General features: G+C 41.7%; 1 protein-coding gene across 1 annotated transcript in view; it reads right to left on the reverse strand.

The window, feature by feature from the left end:
• Nucleotides 1-448: 448 nt before the first annotated feature.
• The window catches only part of PIK3R4 (phosphoinositide-3-kinase regulatory subunit 4), a gene marked incomplete at both ends in the record, with an annotated part of 86958 nt that continues 65583 nt past the window's right edge, over nt 449-21823 (reverse strand). The window contains 7 exons of the mRNA XM_079704569.1: nt 449-619; nt 1475-1583; nt 1885-1973; nt 2596-2696; nt 5547-5678; nt 7310-7521; nt 10269-10433. Coding sequence (XP_079560695.1) covers nt 449-619; nt 1475-1583; nt 1885-1973; nt 2596-2696; nt 5547-5678; nt 7310-7521; nt 10269-10433 — 979 coding nt within the window. The remainder of the gene's footprint in view (nt 620-1474; nt 1584-1884; nt 1974-2595; nt 2697-5546; nt 5679-7309; nt 7522-10268; nt 10434-21823) is intronic.

Raw genomic sequence — 21823 nt, forward strand, 5'->3', positions numbered from 1 at the left:
AAAAAAAAAAAAAAAAAAAACACCAACAAAAACAAACAAAAACCCCTTAAGATACTTGAATACAGTTTATTGGCTGGTTTGAATAGCATTTTTAATAGCAAAAAATGTGTTTACATTATAATAGCTTACAACCAACTTTCAGTCATCTTTTTTAATACAAAGTAAACTGAGATCACCTAAGTCTTAGCATTTTAAATTCCTCACCTCTGTGATATATACAATAAGAAAGTCCCAGATACTATTGTCTGGCTAATTCCAGCTGAGATATACACAAGTATGCCAGCAACTTCCTTAACCACCTTGCATGGGATTTGTTTAATCATGAAACAGACATGATTCTGAAAATTAAGCAAATGAATCTGTGTCCACTCTGTTCTCTAAAAATACTTTTTCTCTTGAGTTATAGTATATTTATATATTTTTACAAATTATACAAATCACCCAGTTTTCATTTCCAAACCTTAACAATCCCATCTCTAGAAGCAGTCACGATGAAGCCCTGTGTCGTCTGGAACGTGGCGACATCCGTGATGATGTCGTGGTGACCTACAGGCAGAGATTCTGGGCCCTTCCGAGGGGCATCATCACTCGGTCCCACTTTCTGCTTATTCTGAATTTCCTGTTTCGTGGTTAAAAGTCAAGGAGAAAGCCAGAAGTTAAAGGCTGTAGCACATTCTACCGCCTGTCTGTCCTCCTGCTTCTGAGGAATACTGTTCTTGTTTAGGCTAGCCCTCCCGTGAAGGAGTCACACTTTCACAAAGACACTGAGCAGACAGAGTTCAAAGTGATGTTCTAGGTTTCTGGTCACTGGACTCCACAAGTTGCGACTTACAAATACGGAAAACTTACAAATAGGCCAATAATCTGTGCATATTACCTCTGTCAACATCAAAGAACAAAGGGAAAGAACAGAGAGGCAGAGACAACCGGGATGTGGATGTAAACACCCGTCAGACACTCCAGCCCTTCTGAAGCTCACTGTTACTTGTGACAAAGGAAGCCCCTCATTTACTGAGCACATACCCGGCCCAGCACTGGCAAGTACGTCATCTCCTCTGCAGCCTCTGCCTGACTCAAGAACACAAGCTCTTGAGCCCCACCAGCCAGGTGTGAGTCCCAGCGCTGCTGTACTAGCTGGGTGACCTTAGACGTGTTCAATTTCGCTGTGCTTAACTTTCTCATTTGCAGAAGGAAAATAATAAAGGCACTTCTTTATAAAGTTGTTTTAAGGACTTGGCAAGTGTTTGAAGTGCTTATTTTGAGCAGTGTACTTACACATGCACTTTCTACGTTCATTCTACTTTAATAAAGGTTAATTTTAAAAATACAGAAAAGTCAAGAGAAAATAAAACATAATTTTAAATTCAAAGAAATAGTGCCACTCTTGGCCAAGCCATTTATTTGAATCAACATGATATTTATGAAAGCCGTTTTTGTTCCTACAAATGTTGAAAGAAAGAAAGACTGCTTATACCTGGACGACTTCGGTGCCTTCAATGATTTTCCTGTAGTAGGACACAGATGAAGAACTAGTGCTTCCTGCAATGACATAGGACCTCTCTGGGTAAGCCAGGTCCCAAAACCTGGGGTAAAGGAAACAATTGGTGATAATCTCGAAGGAGGGGAGGGACTAATGATTACTGGCTGACACTCATCAATGCTAGCTTGTTCTCTTCTGCATTAGGAAAAGACAATCTTCTAGAAGAGCCTAAAATTAGTTACAAATGAAGTATTAACAGCTGTCCCTGAAGAAGCAGATGACATTAAACATCACACTGCTGCTGGTATCTATAATAAGCAACACCTAGTGGTAACCGCAGTATCCATCCACATTTTGCTACCTTTCTCCTTTCAAGCACTGGATATCAAGTGTCTTTACTGTACCTTATTTTCATGTCTGAGCCAGCTGTTAGCAGGATGGGGTTCCCATCTGCAGGACTACAGTAGAGACCGTGGACACTGTGAGGAGAAGGCTTAAAGGAAATAAAGAAATAAAGAGTCAAATAACAGACACCAGTGTAGCCCATACAGGATGTAGCCGTTTCTAGAGACAAGTCAGCTGTCTGTGGTTAACTGAAGAGACCAGAGACAGATCATGTATGTCTTAGATCTTCTTTCTTTGGGAATTTAAAATGCGTTTGCTCTATATCATCCTGAATAAAGAAGCAAAGCCTGTTCAGCTTCCCAAAATTCTCTATTTGGGATGAGAAGGACCCCAACTAAAGGAGAAAAAAATCTTTCCTACCTTCTGACCCCACAAAGCACCCTTAAAAAAGTGTGTATGAGCGGTCATGTTCCATTTTTTTAATGATCTAAGCTTTAATCTGTGCTTTTCCTAATGAACCCATATTTTACTGGGGTTCCAAAGAGACATCACAAACCTTATGGAGCTGGCAAACAAAACACCCACAGAAGCAGACACCAGTAAGCAGGAACTGGAAAGCCCACGGTAGCAATGACCACCTAATACTTAGTAAAAACCCAAATTTAAAACATAACCCAAAAGCCCAACAAATATCATGTTTGGCAAAATGCCTGAAAGTGCTTGGGCTGTGGGAGATTATGTTGGCCTTTATAATAAAAACTGGAGCAAACCTGTAACTCAGACAGTGGTGGTGCACCACTGGCCCAGAGTGTGAACCTTCTGTCGCCCGTCTCCATGTCCCACATGGATACTTCATTGTTGCCCTGGACAGCTGAGGGAAACAGGCCAGAACGTTACTCAGACAAGGTCTCCGCTCTTAGGGATTCATGTCTTGGTAGAGGTAGTCAGCCTACAGCCATTTCCATTTTTTCCCATCCTGCAAGAAACACTCACGAATACTTTTAAATAATACTGTGACCCTGCCACCACACTGGAGTGCAAAAAAGAAATGTTTTTTATAGCCTACTAGTCAATATTTACTGGTGTCCAGCCAAGTGGAGAGAAGTGTAGGGTTCAAAGGCAAAGCATAAACAGACTCTGCCCTCAAGAAACCTACAGTCTAGGACTTCCCTGGTGGCGTAGTGGTTAAGAATCCGCCTGCCAATGCGGGAGACACAGGTTCGAGCCCTGGTCCGGGAAGATCCCATATGCCATAGAGCAACTAAGCTTACGTGCCACAACTACTGAGCCTGTGCTCTAGAGCCCACAAACCACAACTACTGAGCCCACGTGCCACAACTACTGAAGCCCGTGTGCCTAGAGACCATGCTCTGCAACAAGAGAAGCCACTGCAATGAGAAGCCCATGCACCACAACGAAGAGTAGCCCCCGCTCGCCACAACTAGAGAGAGCCCGCACACAGCAACGAAGACCCAACACAGCCAAAAATAAATAAATAAATTTATTTAAAAAAGAAAAAGAAACCTACAGTCTAGAAGGAAAGAAAAAAATATAAAGTATAAGACAATGAGCACAAAAAGAGAGAATGCAGAGTTCCATCTGCACTCAGGAAGGCAAAGGTCACATCCAGTGGGTGAGAATCAAGGCCACCTCGTGGAGGTGTCATCACTGGGACGGAAAGAGCAAGTGAGGCTGGAGACACAGGTGGCACATGGATCACTTCAGGCAGAAAGGATGGAAGGAGTAAAGCACACACACCCATGTCTGGGTACTGTGGTCTGACTGGAGCACATCTGACAGGAAGAGTGGAAGGAAGATTCTAGGGAATGGAAGCTGCAGGCCTGAGAGAGGCTTTCTCGAAAGTAATTTTGAGCAAGAGAGTGATAATACCCCAGGCTTCACTCCTTCATTAATATTTATTGAACCAACAATGTTTACTATGAACCAGTCACTGTCCTAGGCACTGAGGAAAAGAAGGCAAATAATGCAAAAAAAACCACTTTTTCACAGAACTTACATCCTAGTGGTGACAACAACCCCCCAAAAATGCAGAGGCCCCAAAGCAGGAATGTGCTTAGTTCAAGGAAAAGGCCAGGAAGCCCCTGTGGCTGGAGCCCTATTTTATTGCACTGTGCTTTACTATGTCTCACACCCACACCTTTGTAAATAGTTCCTCTGACAATAAGTCCTCCTCAAATTATCCTACCTTGGGTATGCCATGTGCTTCCTGTTGGAACCCTGACTGATCAAGAGCGTCAGTGAGATAGCAGGGACAGATCCCATAAAGTCTCTGTGCCATGGTGAGGAGTTTGGCTGTTACTTGAGAGCCACTGGAAGGTACTGAGCAGAAGAAAGAACAGTCTTTGGTAAGAATAAAAGCAGGGAGTTACAAGGATGTTGCACTAATAGGGACAAGAGATTATGGCTGTTTGGACTAGGGGGACAGTGATGGAAATAGTAAAAGGTGCTCAATTCTGGACATATTTTAAGACAGAACATGTACAACTGGCTGATGGACTGGAAGTGGGATGAGAGAGAAAGAAGAACAAAGGATGACGCCAGGCTTCCTCCTGAGCTTTGAGCCTGAATGCTGCCACTCCCTGGGACAACACTGCAGGGAGAGCAGGCTGGTCCTCGAGGAGGTGGTACGGGGCGGGCAGCTGGTGGAGAGGAGCCAAGCGTTCAGCGTGGACAGGACAGGTCAGGTTTCAGTCGGCTATCAGACATCTTAGGGAAGACTTTACACAGGCACATATAAAAATCTGAATAAATTTGGTACTATTTTGCGGGGGACTGGATGTGCTCACACAGGGAGCCAGTGCAGAAGGAGAAGAGGTTCAGACCAAGACTGAGCCCTGAGGCTGGCTACAGCTTAGAAGTAGGAAGAGGAGGAAGAACCAGCAAATCAATCAACAGAAGAACCAAGAGAGTGATGTCCTCAAAGTCAGGTGAGGAAAGTGTTTCAGACAGAGGAAGTGATCAACCAACCAAGTGACAAATCCGTAAGACGCAGACTGAGTCATGGCCATTGAACCTGGCAGCACGATGACCTTCACAGCAGCAGTGCATGAGGTGCACTGTGTGGATGAGAAGGGACCAGGAAGAGCCCAGAGGCACGGGGACCAGTGAGGGAACATAAGAGTAACGAGAGCTACCACTTATCAAGCACTCCTTGCATGCCAGGCTATGTGCGTTACATGTGTTTTCTGAAATTCTTACAACCTCTGCTAGCTAAGTATTTTTAACCACGTTTTACTGTTGAGGAAAATGAGTTTCAAAGACTTGCCCAAGTGTCTTGCCAGAGAATCCATACAAGAAAATTTGAATGCCAACAAGAGAAAGGGAGGGAAGCTTGCAAGAAACTCAACAGAAATGGCAGCTGAGAAGGATGACTCAAGGCTTCTAACAAGATTTCCAGGAAGACGGTGACAACTTTAGCAAAAATAGGGGACACAGGAGAAAGAAAATAAATGGAAAGGAAATGGTGGTAGACAGGAATGGAAGGTGGTAGTGTGATTGATGAGATCATTCTGAAACATGATAAATAAGAAATGACAATGAGATATCAGTGGTGGGAACTTCTTCCATAATCAGAACTGAACCAAAGCAAGCATTTGGCTCATATGTAAAATAAAACTCTAAGAACATGAGTCTAAGCAGCAGGGGGTTCTGCACTTTCCAAGAAAGGCCCCCAACCCCGAGAGCCAGCCCTCCCTCTTACCTGCGATCACCCAGGACTGGTACAGCGGGTGCATGGAGAGGCGCCGGATGCGGGCCCTGGAAGGGTGGCAGTGACTGGAAATGGGCAGCTGGAACCGCATGTCCCAACACGCCATGGTGCCACTGCTTGTCCCTGAGGGGAGGAGAAGTCCAGAAGGTGACCACCCATGGTAAAGCACAGCAGGCTACAGTCATCAAGTGGTAATTTGTGAGCTTTGTACGGATGCGCGTTCAACCTGGCTTAGCCACTTGGAGACAAGGCTTTGTTTTCACTAAGCTGCCCTCCCCAACCCCAGTGTCAAACAGTGCCTTACGCCTAAGATACAAAGCACTGGCACGATGCTACTACAAAACGGCCTAACAGATGTGAAGTGAAAACGAGTGATTCATTAATTACTGACACTTACTAACTGCCAAAAGTGCCCACAAAAAACCCAGAAGGCCTAGAGAAGACATAAAGTGAATCTGATAACTCAAAATGTTCAGGCTGCCTTAAATAACCAGAGGTGGTTTACTGGCATTCAGCGATCACTTTACCAATCCCAAAGTGGTAGCAGCTTTGCAGCTATCATCAGTTTCAATCATTTCCATGTGCCCTTTTCTCCAAAACATTCTGGAGACAGGCACGGGTGTCCAATCACAGTAGAAACTGGGGTGAATGCATGCATATCTGCCCATGGCACCTTAAACCCCATAGAGAGAAGGCCCCCCATCCCAAAGAATAATGCCCCCCCAACACCAAGATTGGTCTCCAGTTCCAGTGGAGAGATAGGGGTGGGAAAAGACAAAAGGGGCAGCGGGTCCCACTGTCACCCTGCCCCTCTCCAGGACAATGGCTCAAATAGCCACAGCAGTACTGGCTGCCCCCCTGAGAGCCACCAGTGCCATTTGCTAATTTGCTACATGTGTAATAGCTACTCTTCTAGGCCTGGCATTACATATTCCTAAACCAGTACAGTTTAGTCACACAAAAGGCAAAAAAATAATGCATTTCATATAAACTATATAAAAATAAAGATACTTAATGTCACACATGCAAGTTAGGGAATCTAAAAACCAATATTCAAGTGCAGCACATTATAATTCTTCTGAAAAAGAGTGCCAAGTGGGAATGAATAAACTCTAGTACCTTCTAAAGGGGCAGGTTCAAAGCCCTAGGAGAGAAAAAGGTGAAACTAAAACAGAAGAAAGCAGCAAGCAAGAGCACAGGGTACATCTTCAGCATTTGAGGAAAGGCGGGTGGGGAGGAATCACAAGACAAGAAACCACTGTTTAGCTCTTCTCCTGTGCTGGATGCTTTTACCTCACTGACTCCTCAAAGCAGCCCTTGAAAGGATGAGCCCCATTTGAAGATGAGGATACTAAGACCCAAAAGAGTTAATAAGCAGCTTGCCAGTGGTTAATGGAATTTAAAACCGAGTGTGCCCAAATTCAAATGCTTTCATCCATAAACTAAGCCTGCTGCTTCCCTGGCAGAATAAGAAAATGCCAGCAAATCTGATCACTATAATGATTATAAAGAGGCTCATTTAAGAATGAAGAAAAAGAGGAAACTGTTTTATGTGTTGGAATATTGATTTCATTCTTTCAAATCTGTTTTTTAATGAAAAAAATAAAATACAAGTGATTATAACATAATAATTATGGGGAGAAAAAAGGACACGGGGGAAAATTACCAATGAAGAAAAAGGAAAGAGCTTTTCTAAGAAGGCCACTCCAGACAGTAGCATCCAGACCCAGTCAAGGACTTGAAAGGCAGCTCACCTATGCAGAGCCAGCACTGGTGGATGTCCACAGCAAAGGAAGTGATGAGGCCTGACTTAAGATCATGCCTCAGCGTCCAGGCATTGCTGGAAGACCTGAGGTCCCAGCCCACCAGAGCGCCGTTCACAGTGGCGTAGGCCAGCACAGACTGCGCCCCAGAGTTGAAGTGATGCATGTCCACCACACAGCCGTCCTCCTTCTGGTCTAGGACTCTAAGGAGACACACATCAAAAGGCAAAGACTTTTCCAGTCAGTAAAAACACAGTACCCTTCTCCACTGAAGATGAATCTATATTCTAACCATGGTCAAGAAATAAAAACTCTGTGACCCATTAGACAATGATAGCTGACCATTTTAAAAAAATTATTTTAGAACTACAGAAGAGTTGCAAAAATAGTACACAGACTTCCGTATATCCTTCGCTCACCTTCCCCTCATGCTAACACTTTACATAAACATAGACCATTTATCAAAACTAAGAAATTGACCTTGGTACAGTACCCATAAGGTACGAAACATGGTTGGATTTAACCAGTTTTCCCACTGGTGACCTAACCGCTCCAGACCAAGACACCTCCCGGCATCTAGCTGCCGCGTTTCCTGCGTCTCCTCCACCTACGACAGCGCCTCAGTATGTCCTTTCACGACCTTGACATTTCTGAATGTCATGTCATGTGTTCTCACAAACAAGAGTTGGTACCTTACTGGGAGGGAGCCCACATGTGTGACGTGCCCGTCTCAGTGCACAGACGGGAGCACCTGACATCAGCACGTGATGCCGGTGATGTCCACCTGGATCATGCGGCTAAGGTGGCGCCTGGCAGGACCCTCCACTGTAAACTTATTATTTTTTATTTTTCCATTTATAACTACTCTATACTTAGGGGAAATGCTTTTCAGACTATGCAAAAACCTGTTTCTGTGTAAACTTTTGTCCACTAATTTTAGGACCTGTGGACAAATCATGCCTGTGGTGTTCTATTTCCCTTGGTCCTTCTACGCTTATTAGAATTCTTCTGTACGGAAAAGCTGCCACTTCTCTGTCAACTCGTCTCTGTCAGTATGGACTTGTGGACATTTATTTTATCCTCTGAGTTATGACCGAACACAGTCGTTGCCTCTTGTTGCTCAGCTTGCTCCAAGTCTGGCCATGGGACATTCTGTCAGGCTGGCTCAAACGCCCTTGCAATGTGCTCTTACTGACCACTTCCTAACCTTCTGGCATCACAGGATGCTCCAGATGCATCTTGTGTTTTCCCTGCCCAGGCTCTGGAATCAACCAGTTTTTCAAGGAGTCCTGGTCCCTTTTATCAGAGAGTGGCATTTAAAACCCAGGTCTGTGAGCTAAGTGCTCATCGCTATGGGGGTGCCCCTGTGTCTAGTACCTCACAACGGCCAGAGCTAGTAAATATATTCTGTATACTACCCTCATGCACACAGACCCATCTCTATTTCTGTATCTATTTGTGTGTGTCTACATGTACGTGTGTGTATATATACATGTGTGTATACACATACACAAAGATGTATGTCATATGTCATACTGATATCGAGTCCATACCGATATCTATCCAGCACCAGGCTTCATTCTAGCCAGCCCCCTTTCCTTGTTTGTAATTTCCTTCCTCCAGTGAGAAACCTGGCTCTCATTATCTATAGTACATTTACTTATTTATTCAACCCTAGTGTACAAATAAAGTCATTTTGGAATTATTAAACCATACCCCTGTGAAAACCAACTAAAATACAACGTTTGAGCTCAGCTCCTTTTGTCATTAGCCTGCAGTTCTCCCAAGTTGTTCACCTGCCTCCTTTATTCCCCTTACTCTTCCACGTGACTATGTGATTCATCTGTACAACAGTTAGACTGACTGTCATAGGCTGCACTCTACCTCTCCCTCAATATCTTGGTTGCTTTGGTGTTTTTTAATCTTGTATACAGTAAAATTCATTTTGTGGTATACAGTTCTATGCATTATGACAAATACATTTCATGTATCTTCTACCACAGAACCATAGAGTACAACTCCACACCCCAAAATGTATCTTGTGCAGCCCCTTTGTAGTCACCCCCTACCCCTATCCCCAAGCTGTGGTAACCATGGATCTGTTTTCCTCCCTATAACTTGATGTTTTCCAGAATACCATATAGGTCTGACTTATCTGCCCCACCCTACTCAACTACTCTGCTTTGGCTACATCTGGTGTCACCCTCTCCAGGCCTTCTTCCTTATCCACCTGCAAGCTGGCCCCCCACCCTTGTCACAGGGCACACTGTCACACTGCACTGAAATCATCTGTTCACTGGTCCGTCTCTCCCACTGTGGTTTCTTAGAGAGTACAACACATCTTATTCGTTTCTGGAATTTTCATTGTGCAGCACATACTAGTCAGTTGAAAAATTATTCTGCCTGATCTTAAATATCTTACCTTGCATGTGTTTAATCTACAGGCAACCACAATTTATAAGAAATGGAGGAAATTCTCAGATAAAACCAGTCAGGACCTTGTTTTTAAAATGATAAGCAAATCATCTGACTAAAACCTCTGCTCTGTGTTCCCATCACTTTCAGAGGTTTTAATGCCAAGTAACAAAATGCTGACAACACTTGAATTTTCTTTAATGAAGAACACTCACATTTTCAAATCAGCCAGCCAGAGTTGAGACAGAAGATGTAACTGATAATTAGGTCATTCAGACAGATTCCAGACTGGGATGGGCCACAAGTTCAAAGCTGCCCTTCTGACCTTTTGGCAAATTGGCAGAAAGTAATAGGCAGACATAGTTTCCTGAAACTATGTGTGGTAGATTTGAGTTGGAAACACAATTTTATTTATTTCATGTGCTTAAAAAAAGAAGTAAATTCTCAAAGGTCCTCAGTTGATCCAAACTGTGTTAGAGAGGGAGGGTTAAATTATCATACTAAATGCAGTTTAAAAAACACAAAAGATAGATACCTGTTTTGTAGAGGATGAATTTTAGGAGACTTGGGCAGCTTAGAGGCCTCAATTCCAAGAAGCTGGACAGCACCATTATCAGACGCTATGGCTAAGTAGTGGGAACCCTGGCAGAATGTGAGTGTCTTGACACGTCCCCCAATTCGGCTATACGTAAGAATAGACCTGCACAAAAGAAAAGTAAGACTGCGTTTCTGAAAAGCCTCAAGAGTATTATTATTGCTGATATCAAATAGCCACATGACTATTAACAAACAAAAAGTACTACTCTGAGGTCTGTTTCACTCCTTGACCTCATAACAAAAACAATAATCCCCCTCAAAAGCACTGGTACAAAATCACCTTCTCTTCTGATATTTTTTAATGGCCATCTTCACACACTTCTCTCCAATCACAGAAAGACTGTCCATCCTCCTTTCCAGCTGGAACTCCCATACTTGTGGCCCTGACCCAGTTCTCCTTCCTCTCTGCAATTCCTAAGCCCTACTCTTACCCCTGCAGTTATTCTATAATCCCTCAGATGCAGCCTGGCACAGCAGGAAAGGCACTGGCTTTGGAATCAAAGGGCTGAGTTCCACTCTGACGACCCATATGATCTAGGTCAAGCCATTAACCTGTTCTGCATCTCAGTTTACTCATTTACAAAACAAAGACTGCCCAATTTATGCAACTGGGACATAGTGTAAATAATATATGTCATAAAACATTAATGCACAATATTATTTTAATGTTCAGTCTCTCTCACACACGTTGACCTCTCAAGCTGCCTATCCTCCTTCTAAGTTCACTGCCAAACTTACTGACCATGACCTACACAAGGTGCCTGCCTCCATCACCACAAAGTCCCTCCTTCACTGCCCTCCGCAAGGGCTGCATACTCAGCCTTCTAAGGGGCCATTCCCCTAAAAGGTCACAAGCCCCTAATCACCAAATTTATTCATGTCTATCTTTTGTAATTTATTTAATTTTATTATACAAATTAACATATTAAATATACAAAAATTATTGAAATACAGAAAAGAATACAGAAAAGTAAAACCATAATTCTACCACCCAGAGAGGAACACTATTAACATTTTCTTATATATCCTTCCAAAGTTTCCTATTCATATTACAATATATTCATATTTGCTTTTCAAATTAATATGGAATCATATTTTATATTTTTTTAATTAATCATGCCTTTCTAGTTCACTTTTTGTTAATAGCAGCTTTGCTGAAATACAATTTGTATACCATAAAGTATAACATTTTAAAGTGTATAATTCAGTGACTGGTGTAGCATTCATCAGTATTTCATCCTTTTTTGTGGCTAAATAATATTCCAGTGTATGGATACACCACATTTGTTTATCTGCTCAATAGCTGATAGACATTCTGGTTTCCACTTTTTGGCTTTTATGAATAATGCTACTATGAACACTCATTTATAGATTTTCATGTGAACAAATGTTTTCAACTCTCTTGGGTTTATACCTAGGAATGAAACTGCAGGGTCATAAGGTAAATCTATGTTTAGCATTTGAGAAACTGCCAACTTTTTTCCAAAGTTGCTCCATCATTTTACATTCCTACCAGCAATGTACAAAGGTACCAATTTCTCCACATCCTCTCCAGCACTGTTAATTGTCTTTTTGATTATAGCATTCTAGCAGGTGTGACATGGTAACTCGCTGTGGTTTTGACTTACATTTCCCTAATGATGTGGAATATCTTTTTTGTATACATATTGGTCCTATTTGGAGAGAAATCTACAATTACCCCTTCATATTCTTGGGGGAGTGGTTCCAGGACCCCCAGTGGATTCCAAAATCAGTGAATGCTCCAGTCCCTTATAGTCAGCCCTCTGTATCCAAGGGTTCCATATCTAGAGAAAATATTCTATCCATGGCTGACTGAATCTACAGAACCCACAGGTATGAAGGACCGACACTGTCTGAATTCTCTGCTTTTTAATTGAGTTGTTTTTTTTTATTGTTAAGAGTTCTTTATATACTCAGGGTACTTAAACATATGATTTTAAAATACTTATCTCATTCTGTGGGTTTTCCTTTTGCTTTCTTGACAGTGTCCTTTGAAGCACAAATGTTTATAATTTTGATGAAGTCACATCTATTTTTTGTCACTTGTGCTTTTTGATGGTATATTTCAGAAACTCTTGCCTAATCCAAGGTCATGAAGAACTACATGCTTATGTTTTCTTCAGTTTTATAGTTTAGCTCTTACATTTAGGTCTATGATCCATTTTGAAAAATTCTCCGCAAACTCATTCTTTTGCATGTGGCTGCCCGGTAATCCCTGCACCATCTTTTCAGGTTATTCTATCCCCCATTCAACTGTCCTGGCACCCTTCTCACAAAACAGTGACCATAAATGCACTTCTGCATGTCAGTTCTAGCCCACTGATTCATATATTTATCCTTATGCCAGTAATAGTGTCCTGACTGCTGTAGCTTCGTAACAAATCTGGAAGTGTGAGTCCTCAAACTTGGTTCTTTCCTAAATTTTAAGACTGTTTTGGCTATTTAAGTCCTTTACATTTCTTTATGAATTGTAGGATCAGAATGTCAATTTCTGCAGAACGAGGCAGCTGGAAATTTCATACGGATTTCATAGAATCTGAAGACCAACTGGGATGTCTTTCCACTTATTTAGGTCTTCTATAATTTCTTTTTTTATATCACTTCTTTCAATGATGTTTTGCAGCTTTCACTATTCAAGTCTTGCGCTATTTTGTTAAATTGATTCCTCAGTACTTTATTCTTTCTGATGCTAGAGTAAATGGACTTGTTTCCTTTATTTCATCTTTGGATTGTTCACTGATAGCAAACAGAAATCCAACTGAGTTTTGTACACATAAATACAACATAATCTGCTATTCTGCAACTTTATGGAACTCATGTTAGTTCAAACAGGTTTTTCTTTTTTTTTAACATCTTTATTGGAGTGTAATTGCTTTACAATGTTGTGTTAGTTTCTGCTGTATAACAAAGTGAATCAGCTATATGTATACATATGTCCCCATATCCTCTCCCTCTTGCATCTCCCTCCCACCCTCCATATTCCACCCCAGTAGGTGGTCACAAAGCACGGAGCTCATTTCCCTGTACTATGCAGCTGCTTCCCACTAGCTATCTATTTTACATTTGGTACTGTATATATGTCAATGCTATTCTCTCACTTCATCCCACCTTACCCTTCACCCTCCCCATGTCCTCAAGACTATTCTCCACATCTGCATCTTCATTCCTGTCATGACCCTAGGTTTGTCAGAACCATTTTTTTTTTTAGATTTCACATATATGTTAGCATACGGTATTTGTTTTTCTTTCTGACTTACTTCACTCTGTATGACAGACTCTAGGTCCATTCACCTCACTACAAATACCACAATTTCATTTCTTTTTATGGCTGAGTAATATTCCGCTGTATATATGTGCCACATCTTCTTTATCCATCCGTCGATGGACACGTAGGTTGCTTCCATGTCCTGGCTATTGTAAATAGTGCTGGAACGAACACTGTGCTTTGGATTATGGTTTTCTCAGGGTATATGCCCAGTAGAGGCATTGCTGGGTCATATGGTAGTTCTACTTTTAGTTTTTTAAGAAACCTCCATACTGTTCTCCATAGTGGCTATATCAATTTACATTCCCACCAACATTGCAAGAGGGTTCCCTTTTCTCCACACTCTCTCCAGCATTTATTGTTTGCAGATTTTTTTGATGATGGCCATTCTGACTGGTGTGAGATGATATCTCACTGTAGTTTTGATTTGCATTTATCTAATGATTAATGATGTTGAGCATTCTTTCATGTGTTTGTTGGCAGTCCATACATCTTCTTTGGAGAAATGTTTATTTAGGTCTTCTGCCCATTTTTGGATTGGGTTGTTTGTTTTTTTGCTATTGAGCTGCATGAGCTGCTTATACATTTTGGAGATTAATCCTTTGTTAGTTGCTTCATTTGCAAATATCTTCTCCCATTCTGAGGGCTGTCTTTTGGTCTTGTTTATGGTTTCCTTTCCTGTGCAAAAGCTTTTAACTTTCATTAGGCCCCATTTGTTTATTTTTGTTTTTATTTCCATTTCTCTAGGAGGTGGGTCAGAAAGGATCTTGCTGTGATTTATGTCATAGGGTGTTCTGCCTATGTTTTCCTCTAAGAGTTTGATAGTGTCTGGACTTACATTTAGATCTTTAATCCATTTTGAGTTTATTTTTCTATACGATGTTAGGGAGTGTTCTAACTTCATTCTTTTACATGTAGCTGTCCAGTTTTCCCAGCACCACTTATTGAAGAGGCTGTCTTTTCTCCATTGTACATTCTTACCTCCTTTATCAAAGATAAGGTGACCAAGTGCATGGGTTTATCTCTGGGCTTTCTATCCTCTTCCATTGATCTATATATCTATTTTTGTGCCAGTACCATATTGCCTTGATTACTTTAGCTTTGTACTATAGTCTGAAGTCAGGGAGCCTGATTCCTCCAGCTCCATTTTTCTTTCTCAAGATTGCTTTGACTATTAGGGGTCTTTTGTGTTTCCATACAAATTGTGAAATTTTTTGTTCTAATTCTGTAAAAAATGCCATTGGTACTTTGATAGGGATTGCATTGAATCTGTAGATTGCTTTGGGTAGTAGAGTCATTTTCACAATGTTGATTCTTCTAATCCAAGAACATGGTATATCTCTCCATCTATTTGTATCATCTTTAATTTCTTTCATCAATGTCTATTTTTTCTGCATACAGGTCTTTTGTCTCCGTAGGTAGGTTTATTCCCAGGTATTTTATTCTTTTTGTTGCAATGGTAAATGGGAGTGTTTCCTTGATTTCACTTTCAGATTTTTCATCATTAGTGTATAGGAATGCAAGAGATTTCTGTGCTTTAACTTTGTATTCTGCTACTTTACCAAATTCATTGATTAGCTAGTTTTCTGGTGGCATCTTTAGGATTCTCTATGTATAGTATCATGTCATCTGCAAACAGTGACAGTTTTACTTCTTCTATTCCAATTTGGATTCCTTTTATTTCTTTTTCTTCTCTGATTGTTGTGGCTAAAACTTCCAAAACTATGTTGAATAATAGTGGTCAGAGTGGACAACCTTGTCTTGTTCTTGATCTTAGAGGAAATGGTTTCAGTTTTTCACCATTGAGAACAATGTTGGCTGTGGGTTTGTAATATACGGCCTTTATTATGTTGAGGCACGTTCCCTTTATACCTACTTTCTGGAGAGTTTTTATCATAAATGGGTGTTGAATTTTGTCAAAAGTTTTTTCTTCACCTACTGAGATTATCATATAGTTTTGCTCGTTCAATTTGTTAATATGGTTTATCACACTGATTGATTTTCATATACTGAAGAATCCTTATATTCCTGGGATGATAAACCCCACTTGATCATGGTGTATGATCCTTTTAACGTGCTGTTGGATTCTGTTTGCTAGTATTTTGTTGAGGATTTTTGCGCCTGTGTTCGTCAGTGATATCGGCCTATAGTTTTCTTTCTTTCTGGAATCTTGGTCTGGTTTTGGTATCAGGGTGATGGTGGCCTCCTAGAATGAGTTTGGGAGTGCTCCTCCCTCTGCTATATTTTGGAAGAGTTTGAGAAGGATAGGTGTTAGCTCTTCTCTGAGTGTTTGATAGAATTCGCCTGTGAAGTCATCTGGTCCTGGGCTTTTGTTTGTTGGAAGATTTTTAATCACAGTTTCAATTTCAGTGCTTGAGATTGGTCTGTTGATATTTTCTATTTCTTCCTGGTTCAGTCTAGGAGGGTTGTGCTTTTTTAAGAATTTGTCCATTTCTTCCAGGTTATCCATTTTATTGGCATATAGTTGCTTATAGTAATCTCTCATGCCCCTTTGTATTTCTGCAGTGTCAGTTGTTACTTCTCCTTTTTCGTTTCTAATTCTGTTGATTTGAGTCCTCTCCCTTTTTTTCTTGATGAGTCTGGCTAATGGTATATCAATTTGGTTTATCTTCTCAAAGAACCAGCGTTTAGTTTTACTGATCTTTGCTACTGTTTCCTTCATTTCTTTTTCATCTATTTCTGAACTGATCTTTGTGATTTCTTTCCTTCTGCTAACTTTGGGGTTTTTGTGTTCTTCTTTCTCTAGTTTCTCTAGGTGTAAGGTTAGGTTGTTTATTTGAGATGTTTCTTGTTTCCTGAGGTAGGATTGTATTGCTATAAACGTCTCTCTTAGAACTGCTTTTGCTGCAACCCATAGGTTTTGGGTGGTCGTGTTTTCATTGTCATTTGTTTCTAGTTGTTTTTTGATTTCCTCTTTGAGTTCTTCAGTGATCTCTTGGTTATTTAGTAGTGTATTTTTTAGCCTCCATGTGTTTGTATTTTTTACAGATATTTTCCTGTAACTGATATCTAGTCTCATTGCATTGTGGTCAGAAAAGATACTTGATATGATTTCAATTTTCTTAAATTTACCAAGGCTTGATTTGTGACCCAAGATATGATCTATCCTGGAGAATGTTCCATGAGCACTTGAGAAAAATGTGTATTTTGTTGTTTTTGGATGGAATGTCCTATAAATATCAATTAAGTCCATCTTGTTTAATGTATCATTTAAAGCTTGTGTTTCCTTATTTATTTTCATTTTGGATGATCTGTCCATTGGTGAAAGTGGGGTGTTAAAGTCCCCTACTATGATTGTGTTACTGTCGATTTCCCCTTTTATGGCTGTTAGTATTTGCCTTATGTATTGAGGTGCTCCTCTGTTGGGTGCATAAATATTTACAATTGTTATATATTCTTGGATTGATCCCTTGATCATTATGTAGTGTCCTTGTCTTTTGTAGTAGTCTTTATTCTAAAGTCTGTTTTGTCTGATATGAGAATTGCTACTCCAGCTTTCTTTAGATTTCCATTTGCATGGAATGTCTCTTCCCATCCCCTCACTTTCAGTCTGTATGTGTTCATAGTTCTGAAGTCGGTCTCTTGCAGACAGCATATATATGGGTCGTGTTTTTGTATCCATTCAGCCACCCTGTCTTTTGGTTGGAGCATTTAATCCATTTATATTTAAGGTAATTATCAATATGTATGTTCCTATTACCATTTTCATAATTGTTCTGGGTTTCTATTTGTAGGTCTTTTCCTTCTCTTGTGTTTCCTGCCTAGAGAACTTCCTTTAGCATTTGCTGTAAAGCTGGTTTGGTGGTGCTGTATTCTCTTAACGTTTGCTTGTCTGTAAAGCTTTTAATTTCTCCAACGAATCTGAATGAGATCCTTGCTGGGTAATCTTGGTTGTAGGTTTTTCCATTTCATCATTTTAAATATGTCCTGCCACTCCCTTCTGGCTTGCAGAGTTTTGACTGACAGATCAGCTATTAACTTTATGGGGATTCCCCCTTGTACATTATTTGTTGCTTTTCCATTACTGCTTTTAATATTTTTCTTTGTATTGAATTTTTGATAGTTTGATTAATATGTCTTGGCATGTTTCTCCTTGGATTTATCCAAGGGGAAGTATGGGACTCTCTGTTCTTCCTGGACTTGACTATTTTCTTTCCCATGTTAGGGAAGTTTGCAACTATAATCTCTTCAAATATTTTCTGTTTCTTTCTTTTTCTCTTCTTCTTCTGGGACCCCTAGTATTTGAATGTTGGTGCATTTAATGTTGTCCCAGAGGTCTCTGAGACTGTCCTCAATTCTTTTCATTCTTTTTTCTTTATTCTGCTCTTCAGTAGTTATTTCCACTCTTTTATCTTCCAGGTCACTAATGTGTTCTTCTGCCTCAGTTATTCTGCTACTGAGTCCTTGTAGAGAATTTTAAATTTCATGTATTGTGTTGCTCATCATTGTTTGTTTGCTCTTTAGTTCTTCTAGGTCCTTGTTAAACATTTCTTGTATTTTCTCCATTCTATTTCCAAGATTTTGGATCATCTTTACTATCATTTCTCTGAATTATTTTTCAGGTAGACTGCCTATTTCGTTTTCATTTGTTTGGTCTGGTGGGTATTTACCTTGCTCCCTCATCTACTGCATATTTGTCTGTCTTCTCATTTTGTCTTACTTAGTGTTTGCGGTTACCTTTCTGCAGGCTGCAGGTTCCTAGTTCCCATTGTTTTTGGTGTCTGCCCCCAGTGGGTGAGGTTGGTTCAGTGGCTTGTGTAGGCCTCCTGGTGGAGGGGACTGGTGCCTGTATTCTGGTGGATGGGGCTGAATCTTGTCTTTCTGGTGGGCAGGGCTACGTCCAGTGGTGTGTTTTGGGGTGTCTGTGAACTTAGTATGATTTTAGGCAGCCTCTCTGCTAATGGGTGGAGTTGTGTTCCTGTCTTACTAGTTGTTTGACATGGGGCATCCAGCACTGGAGCTTACTGGCCACTGGGTGGAGCTGGGTCTTAGCATTGAGATGGAGATTTCTGGGAGAGCTCTCGCCAATTGATATTACATGGGGCTGGGAGGTGTGTGGTGGTCTAATGTCCTGAAATCAGCTCTCCCACCTCAGAGGCTAAGGCCTGACACCAGGCTGTAGCACCAAAACCCTGTCAGCCACATGGCTTAGAAGAAAAGGGAGGAAAAAAAAAAAAGAAAAAGAATTAAGAAGTAATAAAGGGAGGGCGAGGAAGATGGCGGAAGAGTAAGACGCGGAGATCACCTTCCTCCCCACAGATACATCAGAAATTCATCTACACGTGGAACAACTCCAACAGAACACCTACTGAACGCTGACAGAAGACCTCAGACCCCCCAAAAGGCAAGAAACTCCCCACATACCTGGGTAGGTCAAAAGAAAAAAAGAATAAACAGAGACAATAGGATATGGACGGGACCTGCACCAGTGGGAGGGAGCCGTGAAGGAGGGAAGGTTTCTACACACTACAAGCCCCTTCGAGGGCGGAGACTGCAGGTGGCGGAGGGGGAAAGCTTCGGGAAAGCTTCAGAGTAGCGGAGGAGAGCACAGCAACAGGGGTGCGGAGGGCAAAGCAGAGAGATTTTGGCACAGAGGATCGGTGCCCTCAGGCACACACCAGCCCGAGAGGCTTGTCTGTTCGGCCGCCAGGGCGGGCGGGGCTGGGAGCTGAGGCTCGGGTATCGGCTTTCAGTCGGAGCGCAGGGAGAGGACTGGGGCTGGCGGCAGGAAGAGACCCTGAAGGGGTTAGTGCTAGCCCGGAGGGAGTCCGGGGAAAGGGTCTGGAGCTACCGGAGCGGCAAGAGACTTTTTTCCCTTTTGTTGCCTGGTGCGCGAGGAGAGGGCATTCCCCTCCCTCCCCTCTGCCTGAGTGAGCCAGAGCCCCCGAATCAGCGGCTCCTTTAAACCCATCCTGTCTGAGCGAAGAACGGACGCCCTCCGGCGACCTATGCGCAGAGGCGGGGCCAGGTCCAAGGCTGAGACCCGGGAGTTGTGAGAGCAGAGACAGGGAAATCTCTCTGTGCAGCCTCGGAGGCAACAGATTAAAGCTCCACGGTCCATTTGATGTGCCCTGCGTCTGTGGAGTGTATGAATGGACAGCGAATCATCCCAAATTGAGGAAGTGGACTTTGAGGACAAGATTTAAGACTTTCCCCCCCTTTTTCCTCTTTTTACAACGAATTATCTCAAATTAAGGAGGTGGACTTAGCAAGATTTCAGACTTTTCGCCCTTTTCCTCTTTTTACAACGAATTATCCCAAATCGAGGAGGTGGACTTGGAGAGCAAGATTTTTGATTTTTCCCCCTGCTCTCTTTTTGTGAATGTGTATGTGTAATCTTCTGTGTAAGATTCTCTCTGTATAGCTTTGCTTCCACCATATGTCCCAGGGTTCTATCGGTCCATGTTTTTTTTTTTTTTCAATAATTACTTTTTAATTTTAATAACGCTACTATATTTCATACTTTATTCTATTTTACTTTACCTGCTCTTTCTTTTTTTCCTCCCTTCCCTTCCTCCCTCCCTCCCTCCGCTCCTCCTTTCCTTCTTTCTTTTTCTTTCCTCCATCCCTCCCTCCCTCCCACCCTTCTTCTTTCCACTTTCTTTTTCTTTCCTTCCTCCCTCCCTCCCTCCTGTCTTTCTTTCTTTCCTTCCTCCCTCCCTCCCTTCTTCCATTCACTCTTCCTTTTGCTTTCATTCCTCCCTCCCTCCCTCCTTTCTTTCCTTCTTTCTTTCCATCCTTCCTCCCTCCCTCCTTTCTTTCTTCCTTCCTTCCTTTCTTCCCTTCTTCCTTTCTTTCAATCTCTCTTTCTTTCTTCTACTAATTATTTCTTTCTACTTTTTCTCACTGTTATTCTGAGCCAGGCAGATGAAAGGCTCTTGGTGCTGCAGCCAGGAGTTAGTGCTGTGCCTCTGAAGTGGGAGAGCCAACTTCAGGACACGGGTCCACAAGAGACCTCCCAGCTCCACATAATATCAAGCAGCGAAAATCTCCCAGGGATCTCCATCTCAACACCAGCACCCAGCTTCAGTCAACGACCAGCAAGCTACAGTGCTGGTCACCCTATGCCAAGCAACTAGCAAGGCAGGAACACAACCCCACCCATTAGCAGAGAGGCTACCTAAAAACATAATAAGGCCACAGGCACCCCAAAACACACCACCAGACGTGGACCTGTCCACCAGAAAGACAAAATCGAGCCTCAACCACCAGAACACAGGCATTAGTCCCCCCCACCAGGAAGCCTACACAACCTACTGAAACAACCTTAGCCACGGGGGACAGACACCAAAAACAACGGGAACTACGAATCTGCAGCCTGCAAAAAGGAGACCCCAAACACAGTAACATAAGCAAAATGAGAAAGCAGAAAAACACACAGCAGGTGAAGCAGCAAGATAAAAACCTACCAGACCTAACAAATGAAGAGGTAATAGGCAGTCTACCTGAAAAAGAATTCAGAATAATGATAGTAAAGCTGATCCAAGATTCTATTTCCCAGATCCAAAATCTTGGAAATAGAATAGACAATATGCAAGAAACAGTTAACAAGGACCTAGAAGAACTAAAGATGAATCAAGCATCGATTAAAAACACAATAAATGAAATGAAAAATACTCTAGATGGGATCAATAGCAGAATAACTGAGGCAGAAGAACGGATAAGTGAGGTGGAAGATAAAATAGTGGAAATAACTGATGCAGAGAAAAATAAAGAAAAAAGAATGAAAAGAACAGAGGACAGTCTCAGAGACCTCTGGGACAACATTAAACGCACCAACATTCGAATTATAGGGGTTCCAGAAGAAGAAGAGAAAAAGAAAGGGACTGAGAAAATATTTGAAGAGATTATAGTTGAAAACTTCCCTAATATGGGAAAGGAAATAGTTAATCAAGTCCAGGAGGCACAGAGAGTCCCATACAGAATAAATCCAAGGAGAAATACGCCAAGACACATATTAATCAAACTGTCAAAAATTAAACACAAAGAAATCATATTAAAAGCAGCAAGGGAAAAACAACAAATAACACACAAGGGAATCCCCATCAGGTTAACAGCTGATCTCTCAGCAGAAACTTTACAAGCCAGAAGGGAGTGGCAGGACATAATTAAAGTGATGAAGGAGAGAAACCTGCAACCAAGATTACTCTACCCAGCAAGGATCTCATTCAGATTTGATGGAGAAA

This window comes from Hyperoodon ampullatus, assembly GCF_949752795.1.
Source record: "Hyperoodon ampullatus genome assembly, chromosome: 5".
NCBI classification, from domain to species: domain Eukaryota; kingdom Metazoa; phylum Chordata; class Mammalia; order Artiodactyla; family Ziphiidae; genus Hyperoodon; species Hyperoodon ampullatus.